The sequence below is a fragment of the Empidonax traillii genome, unplaced genomic scaffold, assembly GCF_003031625.1.
Source record: "Empidonax traillii isolate 1590-97213 ecotype Southwest subspecies unplaced genomic scaffold, ASM303162v1 scaffold891:size446522, whole genome shotgun sequence".
NCBI lineage: Eukaryota > Metazoa > Chordata > Aves > Passeriformes > Tyrannidae > Empidonax > Empidonax traillii.
In genome coordinates this window covers 131,113-143,609 of record NW_020956084.1, presented here as the reverse complement: position 1 = coordinate 143,609, position 12,497 = coordinate 131,113, and the positions used below count along the sequence as shown (strand labels likewise).

The window sequence follows — 12,497 nt, the reverse complement described above, 5'->3', positions numbered from 1 at the left end:
TCTGAATCTTTCTTTGGTTGTTCTGTTCTCTTTGAACGTGGAGAACTGACTGTTCCTCTTCTGTGTAACAGTCTTCAAGCACATAAAAATTCCACGAATATTTCCCCCCAAAGTGTTACCTCCCATAACCAAACCAACCACATTTATTTAAATCTTTTTCTCCTAAGACTTTTTTTTCTTTTTTTTTTTAGGCCTCTCTCCCTTCTTTTCTGTGGATTTTCTCCAGTCTTTCAATGCACTGAATTCTCTGTTCAAAGACAGAAATAACCACTCAGCCTGTGTCACATTGAACTGAGTGGTGGAGGTAGGTTGTGTCCTGAAGGCTCTATTCCTTTACATTCCCACTTTTCTGCAGCACTGTGATGCTGTTGACTCTTCCTTCTCTTGTATAACCTCCAAGTCTTCGGTGCCAAACTGCTGCTGAATCAGTTGCTCTCCATTCTGTGCCCGTGTAGGTGATTTTTATTTTTTTCTGATGAAGAACGGTATGTTTTCGTTTTCCTGATTTCCATTCCGTAGGCTTCAAGATAATATTCTCAGTAATGTGAGGTAATTTTCCCACTCTGATTCAGTCAGTCTTCCAGCTTGCTTGCTGACCACCCCAACTTCGTATTGGCCCTCGCAAAATTGCTGCAGAGCTCTGTGAACTTCCCTTCTCAGAAGGGACTGCTGCAAACTGCTTTCCAAGGCATGTTGTCACGCCGTGTTTGCACTACTACTGGGGTCGGGTGCCTCTAGATTCATCCCTAAATAATTTGTGAGACTTCTGTGTTAAATGATGCTAAAGGATTCTCATGATTACATTCTGTACTCAGGTGAAAATAGAGAGCTGATGATTGTTTTTTCAAGTTAGCCAGGTATGAACAAGCAGTGCCTGTTACTTGTGCTGTTGTGGCACTGAGGCTGAGCCAGCAAGCCTCTTGCAGAGAAAGTACAAGAATTCAAGTGCTATTCCACCTTTGAACATAGATTTTTGGCTCTTAAATAAACATGCTGTTCTTATTTACAGAGCATAGTAACTATATGAAGTCTTTTGAAAGAAAAAAAAACCAACAAAAAAACAAGCAGGATCTCAGCTAAGAGAGAGGTTTACAATCCAACTGGTAGGAAGTTAAGGCACAGACATTGGTAGCAATAAAATCAGAGCAGCAAAGCTTTTTGAAGTAAGTGCATCCTGAGGAGAGATGGAAAGCTGGGGCTAATAAAGACTTGAAAATTGGGAACTTCTGAAAGCATGGAATGGCACAGAATAATCTGAGTGAACCAGGCAGGGGTAATGCAGGAATATAAATAAAGAAGTTGTGATGAAGGGGAGGCAAGGGCAGAAGAAATCAGAAGCAGCATTCTATAGAGGTATGAAAATGATTTTAAGGCAACTGATGGGTTAAGTAGGGAAGGCCTGAGGAAGAGTTTAGTCAGTAGCTCTCCATTTTGGCCTTAAAAGTTTTTGTTTAAATCTTGGCATTCTAAACAACCTCGCTTTTTATCTTCCACTTAAGCCTGATCAGTACCTTTACCTAGGAGGGAACACTTAAAGCCAAACTGCCATCTCCAGCACCCTTCACTGGTTGCTCCCATTCTGACTGAAGGAGCAGTAGGATGGCCCCAGTCCCCTGACGGTGCAGTCAGTGGTGTCAGTGTCACAGGTCTCACAGTGACATTCTGTAGCTACTGGGTATGAATAGAAGGATTCAGGGTGGTCACCACAGCCAGGGATCTTCACTGTTTCGTACACGACCTCCTTGAAGGTGCAGGTTTGCTGAACGGAGGATACTGGTGGATACTTGTATACTGGGTCCTGAAATTACAAGAAGGAAACCAAACCGTTTGAAATCTGTTATGGGGTAGAATTCCGAATTTTTATAAAATAGGAAAATCCCGCAAAGGTCAAAAGCATTTGGATCTGACTCTTCTAACCCCCCTTAGATCCTTAAATTTTGCCTTTCAGTACTGACATGGCAAATCTGCGTCATGCCATCTCTAGACAATCTTTCAGGTCTATTGCTTGATTTTTCAAATTATTTGAAAAAGTAGGAGCCTCCATAGAGAAGGTTGCTCTATTGTGTCTGCTTGCCACCACAAATCAAACACAAGGCAGAGATCTACACTATAATATTTTAAACACTAATTATACAGTGTAAACACAAAGTGAGCAGCCAGTTAAATAACTGTTTTACTCGTGTCTTTTCACCCTCCCCCTTCTTCAGATTGGCTGTGCATCTACTTTCCTGCTGCTCAACCCGTTCTTTCACAAGGCTCGTCCTCGGACTGGAGGAATGGGTTATTCAAACATCACTTGGAATATTTAACTCCAAGAATATTTAATTCCTGGAATTAGAAGCGGGAGTCTCACCCTTGTGAAGCAGTATCCAGAGCACCACGTGGCATTCACTGTAATGCAGAACTCACATTCTTCTCTTTCCACTGCTATGGTAATATTGGTGAGCTGGCAGCTGTCACAACAAATCGCTTTCCAGCAAAATAACAGCACGTAACAATGAACTGTCTTCATCCTGTGTGTAAAGCAAAAAAAAAAAATAAAAAATATGTATGCTGGACACACATGTGCAGTTTTTTTTCAACAGGAAATGTTTGTAGAAACAGGGAGAGATTGAGTCTTGGCATTGTCCTTAAATAGTTCTATAATAGCAAGCTTTTGGAAACATCAGTGAAAAACAGACATTAAGTAGGTCTATCCTCATATTTATTGTTAAAGGAGTTTGATTTTCCTAAGAACTGAAGAGGCACGTTAGCAATCTTTGGAGATTAATAATAGCAGAATACCATACCAGTTTCAATGAAATATTTTTACTTGAGTTTCTGTACAGAGAATGTGTCCTGTCTTTAGGGGAAAGAAAAGGAGGCAAGGGAGAGAAAGCGCAAAGGGTAATATATTTTTCAGTAGCAATTAATTACATGAAATGTTTGTAATTTGAAAAAAAGGATTTCTACATCAGGCTCTGATGAAAACTTACCTGTATTCTGCTTGCCTTCCTGGTAGTAATAGCCGTAGCGAGAAGAAAGTCCTGTGCTTCCCTTTTATACCCAACTGTGTGTAATTTATACCTTGAGGATTTGCAGTGTATTAATGCAGCAGGCATTAGTTTGGGACCTGGTGAAAGAGGATTAGTGCTCAGCCAGACAGTGAGATTAAGCCTTGTTAGGGGGGAAAAAAGAAAAGCCAAACACACTCAGGCAGTGATGGTGAAGGTTACTGTCACAGTGTCTCTCTAGAGGTTTCACTGGATTTGATTCGGTGGCATTTAGAAATAGCTGAGCTGTTCCACAATTTGAAAAAAAGGTTGGAAAGCGTGCTTTTGGAAGAGGAAATTCGGGTATTTTAACTGTGTTCTGTGTCAGCTCTCAGGCTGGGGTGTGGAGTGCAAAGGTGGTCCTCTGGTAGTGGGAGACCCTTCATAGAGGAGACGTTGTTATGGTGTTTCTTGACTAATGAACATGTTCTAGGGGTTTTCAGGGTATCAATCTTAACTGCTTTTCTCTGAGTTAGGTCCTACCCACTGAACTGCATATGTGCTTTTTTTATTGATCTGTGGTCCAAGAAAGCCAGCACTGTGAATTCTGTTAAACCATGAAGATTTACACTTTTCTTCACCGTTCCTAATACCAGTGTGACTTTGCTATCCCAGTATCTGCAGTCCTGGTTCCTGCCTGTTGCATGATCAAATTTTTTTTTTAATTTATGCAAGGGATGTCTGTATGGTAGAAAGGGAGAATAAGGATGTCATAATGAGGCTCCAGATCTGTGTTTTTTGTGCCAGTGATCTCAAATCCAATATTATCATGTTACTGGGAAAATGCTAATGTTTTTTTTTACTGATGGCCACGGAAACTCAATTTTAATGCGTTCCCTAGTTTCCCATGATAATAAAAGATTCTGTGGACAGTGTTCCCCTGCTTACTGCCCTTTTCTGCACTCATAAGTCAGTGCTGTGTGCCTCTTCACCAGAATAACGACAGAGAAAGAACTTTGTTGGGTTTCACATATCACTTCTGGGGAAAATGACTCACAGCAGCACTGTATTTACTATCACCCACCCAGAACAGCCAGTCTTGCTTTGTTTTGACTGTTCTGTGATGGTCAGTCTGACTTTCATAGAAATCCATCCACAGAAGAAAACTAGACAAGGACATACAATTAAAAGCATTTTATCGTGAAAAGAAATTCTCACTGGCCTATTAGTTTCCAGCAGACGGGATACTTTTCTAAGTGGCTTTTACAAATGAGCCCTTTAAGTGTGTCATACCTTCCTGTGGTCCTGCAGACTGGCCATCTGTTCCATTTTCCACGCAGTCTGCGTGGAAATACCTTCATTTGTTAATGAATTTCATATCGCACCAAAGTTAGAAAGCTGAGCTGCAGGTTTTCCCTGGACATCTCCTGTAATAATGATTTTGTTTGAGTGAGAAGACAGTTCAGTTGAATGTGTAAAGAAGACAAGAAATCAGACATCTTACCCTGTGCTAATATAAACTGTGGTTTTTTAATAAGGGTCTGCTGTGTCATTTAGCATCAACACAGTCTGTCTTCTCAGAGAAGATTCTCAGTTGCTGTAAATCACTAATTCCAGAAATGCCAGACAAAAGCTGATTACAATTTGTTATAACCCTACTGAGAATCTGGCCTTTTCTAAGTAATTTATAGTTGTTCAAAGTAATGGATGCAAATTAAATGAAACGAAATAAATTTGATTAGCAAAGGACAGTACAGAAAATATCTAATCTCTCAGTCCCAGTGATCTGTTTCATGACATGAAGAAGTCATGCACATCCACTAAAAGCACAGATTCACAAGTAGAGTGTGCTAGTTCAGCCCAGTCCCTGCCATGCTGTTTCTTCCCTCCCCAGAAAATGCTTTACACATGTTCATGAAGCCTCATTGCAAGCACAGTACAAACTTTTTAACAGGAAGATTTTGCCCTGCACTGACTTCAAGGGCGTTTGTTCCTGTAATCAGCAGTTCTGGGTTGACTCTCCAGCTATCAGCTCTGCTACATTCACTGTGAGAGTATGTGAATATGTGTTTTGGGGGTAACAGGAAACTGCAAACTGAAGTCAACTAAGCCCCAGTCTGCCATTTGAGGAGTAGTAATTTGGTGAGCTGTTACTTGGTTAATTTTGATCCCACACCTTTTGCTAGAAGGATACACTAAAAGAACCTCATGAAGGGCAAGGTGCTGTGTAAGTACATGTTTTTCTAAGATTATGGATTCGTTCCTCTGGGAAATGTTTATATGCTAATTGTGTCTTACTCCTTCAAGTTTGCATTCCCATTAGATTAAAAAGATTATGGTAGGTGCGAAGGGAATAACAAAATTATTTATCCAGAAAACTCTAATTTTCACATGTATGTGAACATAATATGTGGGTTCTGTGTTACTGAATTTTGTATCTATTTGAGAAACAGTAATACTTTCCACTTTAAATGGTTTCTGTTTAAATTTAGGGAATAATGTCAGAGGAAAGAACACTTTCTCTTCACTTACTGCAGCAACTTTTAAATGTGAAGGAGTAGTTTTATCTACCCAGCTCTCAAGCAGCATTGTCCACGCTAGATTTAGCAGCTGTCATTACGCTTCTTGGCTGGATGCTGGGTGTTGCCCAGACTGTCAGAGAAGAATTATTGCAGCCATACTCCTGGAATTCTCTGGTGGTTTGTGTGTACAGCTTAGGAAACTAAAAAAAAATATTGTGCTGTGTCTGCACAGAAAGATTCAGACGTGCTCTGCAATTCACAGCTCTGGAATGTCTCTGCAAATGGCCTCAGCAAAGCAGACTTATGCTCTTCCTACACCTTTCTAGAATTAACTTATTAGTGGGTCCACTGTGCAGAATGCAAGCTACAGCAAGAGCTGTGAGAGGGCTCAAGTTGCCACAGGATCCTGTAATTACCTTATAATTGGGAATGGGAGGGTCCTAAGGGAGCACTTAACGATCAGGACCTCTGTCAAGGGAGATTGCTCTACTCCCCTTGGAGGGAGTGCAGAACTCTGGTAAATGCTGTAATGGAATATCTTCAACATGGGCAAGGAGCTGGTTCATCAAAGTTCAGGTATTCCTGCAGGTGAAGACTCACCAGCTTTTGTGCCAGTCACAGTGGACATCAGATTCGCGTTTTAATGCCTTAGTGACACCTCGGGGAAATAAAAGGCTTGTCCTATTGCTATATTTTTTGTGTTCTCTGCCTATTTCCCTGGGACTGTTTGCTGTTGTCACCTAGCAGGCCACTGGCGCCATCACTGTTGCAAGGGAGCACTTGCTTTGCTGTCTCTAATCCCTTCAGCCAGAAGTGCTGTGACACATTCTGTTCTTGTTTCCTTTCTAGCAGTAATTATTGCTCTCTTTCTTCTGTTTTTCTGCTGCTTCTTTCTGCTTTTTCTTTTGTTTGGTGGTGGGTTTGTTTGTTTGTGGGTTTGTGTGTGTTTACTGATGGTTTTTCTGGTTTGGTTCTTTTTTTTTTCCCTTGCAGAAGTTGCTAATACACAGCTGAAAGCTTTATGTTCCTTGTATGTTCTAAGCAAGTGCAATTTCTTTCTTTAAGTGGGATGGTGCTAAGACTAACAACTCTGCTATTGCAAGCTGTAAGTCTGCCTTGCTTAAAGGAAGGTAGCTCAGATCTTTCAGAGAACTTCAGCCTCTACCAAAGACCTATTGGAAAACCTGCTTATACATGTGCAACTTGACCTCCATGAAAAAATAAATCTGACTCAGTCCTGATAGAAGATGTATTGAACCTTCTAATGGGAAAAATAACATGTCTGATACAAAAGACAGACTAATTAACATTCCACGTGGTAGAGCTGAATGAGGAGTTGGAGTTGGGCACTTCAGTGCCATCACACTGTGGTGTGTCAGGTTTCCTTTGCACACAGCCTGTCTTGACTGAGCACCCTCCCTCGCCCATTTTTTTTTTTTTGAGTTTGTCCAAATGTTTTTCTGCACAGGTCCAAATTTAACCTGAGGTGTATTGCTGCTCCCAGGCGGTGGCTAAACTGATATCCTTGAAGTGCCCAGCTTGCAAATTGCATCTGAGTCTGTGCTCCCTGGGTGGGGTTGGTGTTTCACAGCAGAGCACCAGAGGCCCGTGCTCAGCAAATTAACTGGAGTTTTGTTTTCCCCTTGTTGTTGTTGTTGTTTTTGCTGCTTACTACCGGTGGGAGGTGACTTTTTGTCATTGCGTTACCTCTCTCTGTGCCTTTGGGATCTGCTGTTAATTTTACTAAAGTCAGTGGTGAGACCCTCGCTGGCTTTAGTGGTAACTGCTCTGAGAGGTTGGTCACTATTGGTCAGTGTAATTTTTACTGATATTGTTTTAATTTCCCAGCACTAATGATGCAGAACTGTGAAGTAGGTCAGGCCTGCTGAGCACATAGTTAGATAGTTGAAACTAATTAGTGTCAGCTAAAGACTTAATTATTAATGAAAGAATTTATGTATGCACCCCTATGCAAGCAGAACACTTGACCCTCAGGAGAATAAAGAAAATGCTAGAATGCACTGACTGTGTGTTTAGTAGCATAGGATTTTAGAGAGTTTTTGAGATACAAGTTTGCATTACTTGGAGCAAATATATCCTATATTTTCAAATACCTACACAAGCTGTTAGTCCTTCTAAGTTTTGTGGAAACAGTGCTTGCAGTCAACAGCAGCAGAAACGAACAATTCTGAAAAGTGGTTAATGAACACAGAGCAGTGCAAGGACCAACAGGGATGCTTATGTTGTCAGTCAGTTACCTTTCTTGCAGTTTTTGTCTCACTTAAGTTCATTCATGGCTCATTTTTATATCACATTTCAAAACATTTAAGCCAGCTGCATTTTCTTATGCTTTTTGTATGCAACTCTGATCTGTGTGCTATTGCAAAACCACATCACAGTGTGATCCTGGATCCTTATATAAGATCATTTGGTAACCCCAGTGGTGTCTGTTAGAAAATGTGCTTTAAGATTCTGTTCAAGATTAAATCAAGGTAAAAAAAAATCATATGTTTGCTAGAAATGTTCTTTTCTTCTTCCCCCCCCCCCTTTTTTTTTTTTTGGTCATGCTTTCATTTTAACTTATCACTTGGTTTCTGAATATTTTAATTTTCCAATGAAAAATATCTTTTATTTCCTAGGAGTAGCTTCTTTTTGTGTGAAGAAGTACTAGTTTTCATTCTGTGACTGCCCTTGAGCACCACTGTTTTATTTTAAGCTTTCTGAGTATGACTAGTGTTTTTCAACAAGAAAGCATTGTAATGGATTTAAAATAGATTAGCCATATTAGAGAAGAATTGACAAAGCAAGGGAAAGACCTGATGGACAGTATAAAAGGTTATACATTCTACTAATACATAATTAACTAGGGTTTTCTTTTTATTAGGAGAGCAGTTCTTGGGTCAGTATGGAATTGTCATTATGCTGTTGGTAGCAGCAGAAAGATAACCAAAAAGAAAATCAAATAAACACATCTAAATATTCACTTGGAAAGTCAAGTCAAATTTGAGTTCAGTTGAGTGTTTTGGTACTGTTTGTGCTACCTAAAAGTAAGTGCTTGAGAGAAAACAGATATTTACCTTTGTTGATTCAACTTGCTGAGTGGAAAGCCTGGAAATTTCTGAACTAGGAGTCCTGGTTTTCTGTCTTGTCAATGTTTACCACAAATGTGTCCACAGATTGTGGCAATATTTATTTTTTCTAAAGACCTTTATGTAAATAATACTTCAAGACCCAAATATGAAAGAATGACTGGAGTGCAAAGCACAGGGGCTGCCATTAGTAGTTTGTGTGAGGAATGTTTGCTTTTATTTTCTAGGTGAGTTGTTTCACTGATCTGTCGTGTTCATATTTTGTTAAACCTAGAAAAAAAAATAATTAAAAAAAAAAAAGAAAAAACCACCAGTATTTCAGAACCTTTAACAGTTCATCAGTCTTTCATAATTTCTATGTTCTGTAACCAGGTTAAGAATCTGGGCAAGCATTTGCCTGTGATGAATTTTAGGAAGGACTTCAGAAAAAAAGTGTCCGTTTCTTCTAAAGCAGTAAATGTGGCAGGCCTGAGCCTTATTCACACAAATAAAACAGAGCTGCTAATTGTTTTCAAACTGCAACTATAATAGGCAACATAAGGCTTATCTGAATCTTGCTGCGAGTCTGCATTGATAACACAATAAGGCGGATGCAGAACGATTCAGCACACTCGGAGAAGGGATAAAAAGCCCATCTTATTTGGGTTTCTAAATAAAGTCTTAGGCAGAAGATGTCTGACCCATATTCTCTTTGCGAGTGCAGTAATTTTAGGTCAAATTGCTTAAGAAAAATAGGTTGAAACAAATGCACAGAGCCACAACCACCTTCAGCTGTAATTCTAACATTTTATCTGACCCACCCCAGCTAAAACATTAAATGTTTTAAGGGATTCTAAACAACTTATTTTTTCTTAGCAGTCCTATGGACCCTTTATTCTGGGGCATGGAGCCATTTTTGTGCAGAATATGGGGTGGTGAAGTCACACTGTAAGCTGCAGGTGTTTGACTGTGACCAGACTGCAAATTTGCAAAGATTTTTCATAAAGCTACTGCAGGAATCGGTACTGCAGAGCTTTAATGAGGAAACAGATTGGAAGCTTAAAGAAAAAACTTTTCAGGTATCAGCCCAGTATGCAGCTTAATAGGAAAACCAGATTTTATTCTTGAGGTTGTATTTAGCAGAATGATGAAATAAGAAAACAAGTATTGTATTTGGCTGAATTCCTGATGAAGGTTTATTTTTTAAGACAAGTATAAGAATTTAAACCAGAGGCTTTACTCTTAAATAAAGTATGTATGAATTTGGCAGGTTCAGGCTTCAGCTGAAGCCTTAATTTTTGTTTATTTTGTATAACACTGTTGAAGCAAATCAACAACGTGGTCAGCAGGATCTCTGTTTTTCTGGTAGGAGCTCTGAGACTCCAGCATCCCAGTTCTGAATGCCACAATGCAGTTTTGCTCACGTTTCTAGAGGACTTGACCTGGTCATTTTAATTACAGACAAAAAATTTCCCCAAATGATGAGATATTGAAAAATAAATATCTCATCACCTTAATGTTCCTGAATTAGAAAAAAAAAGGCAACTAGAACGTGGTAGCAGCCAGAAGATCAGTTTCATTTAATTCAGATTATTGGAAACTTTTTGCCCTCTGAGGGCTTAACGTATTTTGGGGAACAATGCACAGGCACAACATTTGTTCAGATAAATGCATATTTAGAAAGCTTATTTGGAAGTGTGTGATTTAAGGTATTATATTAAAGAGCATTGTTTCCTTGGTGATTGTTGAAGGCTGAGCAGAGAAGTGCACAAAGCAGTTTGTGCCACGCCATGGTATCTTTTCATCCCTCTCCCAATCCACAGGGAAGACGTGGAAATGTTCTTCCTGATAGGAAGCAGGGAGGTGAAAACACCATTATAATCTAAGGGATGTGAATTGTAGTGACCAGAAGCACTCCATTACTTAAGGGCATAAAAAAAAAAATACCTGGGAGGGTCTGAGAGACGGGAGGAGCTTTCCATGTCTGAGAGCATGCACTGCACTGGAGCCTGCTGTGGTGGGATGGGTGGGCTGTTCAGCCTGTCAGATAAATATTCCTGTACCTGCCGTGATGTCAGCAAATGGAAAGCTTCCTTATTGCAGGAAAGGAAAGCTGTTTGATGGCTGGAACCTCAAGCCAGAGTCTTGACATCAGAAAATACTGGTCACCGTTCTCTTTGGGCTCCTGGAGTTGTTCTTACCTTGCCAAGGGCACTAGAAACTCATTTTTAATCTCTCTCTCTCATTAGGAGATTGGGACCCTCTCCTCCTACCTCCGTGGCAGCTGTCAGGCAGGGAAACCTGTCCTGTGAGGCTGCATGGAAATGGGGGAGCATGGGATTCCAGACACTGGAGTGAGCAGATGAATTGAGGGGTGGTGTGGGAGTCAAAACCAGGGCAGGCATCACGCGGGACGAGCTGAACGGGCCAGCCTGTGAAACGTGTGTTCCTAAATGTGATTAGAATTACCTTGAAATCGGATACCTGTGGGCACTGAGCACCTTTTTAAATATTGATTTATGTTGTGTCTGTTCCAGCGCGTCATTAAACAGCTGTTTGAAATGGATCAGTCTAAACACTGGCTGCTCGGCTTTAGAGGAATTGAAAAGTCGCTGAGCACAGATCCATCTGTAATCTCTGTAGTACTGCCTGAAAAAAGAAACAGCCCTGCTCAATTGCTTTATTAATTATATAAACGAGCGAGATCGGAGCTGGTGATAATTGAACGGGTTTCCTGGCTTCTTGTGGTGCCACCTCGTGGTTCTCGAGCAAAAGTTCCCGCTTTGCCGAAAGTTACTTCCCAGCTAAAGCAGATTTTACAGCATTGCGGCAAGCAAAACTAAAATGCAAGGATTTGGGAACTGAAACAGCAATTTTAGCCTCCTGGCTATTGGCCAGGTTCCTGCCGTGCTCAGTCCTTTCCAGCTCTAGCAGAGCCTTTGGGCAAAAAGAAGTTTCACTGAAATCTCACTGCAAGAGTGGCGATAGCACAGCAGTCTGGAAATGCAGCGGCATTAATTGTGTCCCTGTGTATGAGTGGCACGGAGAACTGTGCTTAAGAAAACATGCCTTCTCTTTCCTTTCTTTCTTTCTAAACCCTGGAACCTTAAGCATAATCATTCCTGCTGGTGTGGAGCACAGAATTGCTCTGAAAGTGGCTAAGGGAGAGTGCAGTCCTTCTGCTTCTAATGTGCCTTGTTTGAGACAAGGAAAGAAGATTTACAGAAAAGTACATATAGCCTCCCTCTCCATCTCATTTCCACCTGCTCTTACAGAGCTTGTACACTGAGGGGCATTCCTCCTGACTTCAAGAGGTCTTCCTCTGTCCTTGCTCATCTTAGTATTCTCTCAACCTTGAAAAAGAGTAATGTTTGTTCCAGCTGGTACTCCTTGTGTTCCAATGTAATGCTTTCAGCAGATTGCTAATGGAAGTCTGCTTTTTAGTAGGCTTTATTTTTGCTTTCAGTCCTCAAAAACCAGGAAACTTTCAGTAGAGTTAAAATGGTTATCATTTTGCAGCCTCCTGTTTTGTTGGTGTTGTCCACTATCTGCCATTCTCTTTTGCAGTAACACTTCGTCACTCTTTGTTGCATCCAGAAGATTAGGGAACATTTTCAGAAAAAATGTTTGTCATATGTGCCTTCTTGAATTCTAATTTCTATTTGAATGACTTTTTACGTAGTGATACTCCTGGAGGAAACTGTCAGTACATCCATCTCTCTGATAAAATTTCTGGGTGTCTGTAATCCTATGAATCTCCCAGTTGCTCAACACACGTGATTGAGTAGCTCCAAAGAGAGTTTTTTTGCTTCACATCTCAATTTCCGTACCCAGGGGACATAAAATCTTCAGAAGAGAGCTGATAAGCAAAGGACTGCAAGGAAAAAAAGTTGCTTCTGCTGTATAATAATACATCCTTTCCCAAATAACATGGA

The 12,497-nt window shown here is 40.5% G+C and overlaps 1 protein-coding gene across 1 annotated transcript; it reads right to left on the bottom strand.

The window, feature by feature from the left end:
* Positions 1-1,561: 1,561 nt before the first annotated feature.
* Positions 1,562-3,013, bottom strand: FSHB (follicle stimulating hormone subunit beta). Its single transcript, XM_027902612.1, has 3 exons — positions 2,976-3,013; positions 2,354-2,513; positions 1,562-1,798 (listed from the first exon to the last, which is right to left on the bottom strand). The coding sequence occupies exons 2-3, from the start codon at positions 2,510-2,512 to the stop codon at positions 1,562-1,564; spliced, it is 396 nt and encodes a 131-aa protein (XP_027758413.1). The 5' UTR covers position 2,513; positions 2,976-3,013.
* Positions 3,014-12,497: the final 9,484 nt, after the last annotated feature.

Bases quoted from the DNA above. Each gene is read 5' to 3' on its own strand.
- FSHB (XM_027902612.1), bottom strand. From the start codon at position 2,512: ATGAAGACAGTTCATTGTTACGTGCTGTTATTTTGCTGGAAAGCGATT. The intron at 1,799-2,353 runs GTGAGACTCCCG...TTGTAATTTCAG, and splicing joins CTGGATACTGCTTCACAAGG to GACCCAGTATACAAGTATCC.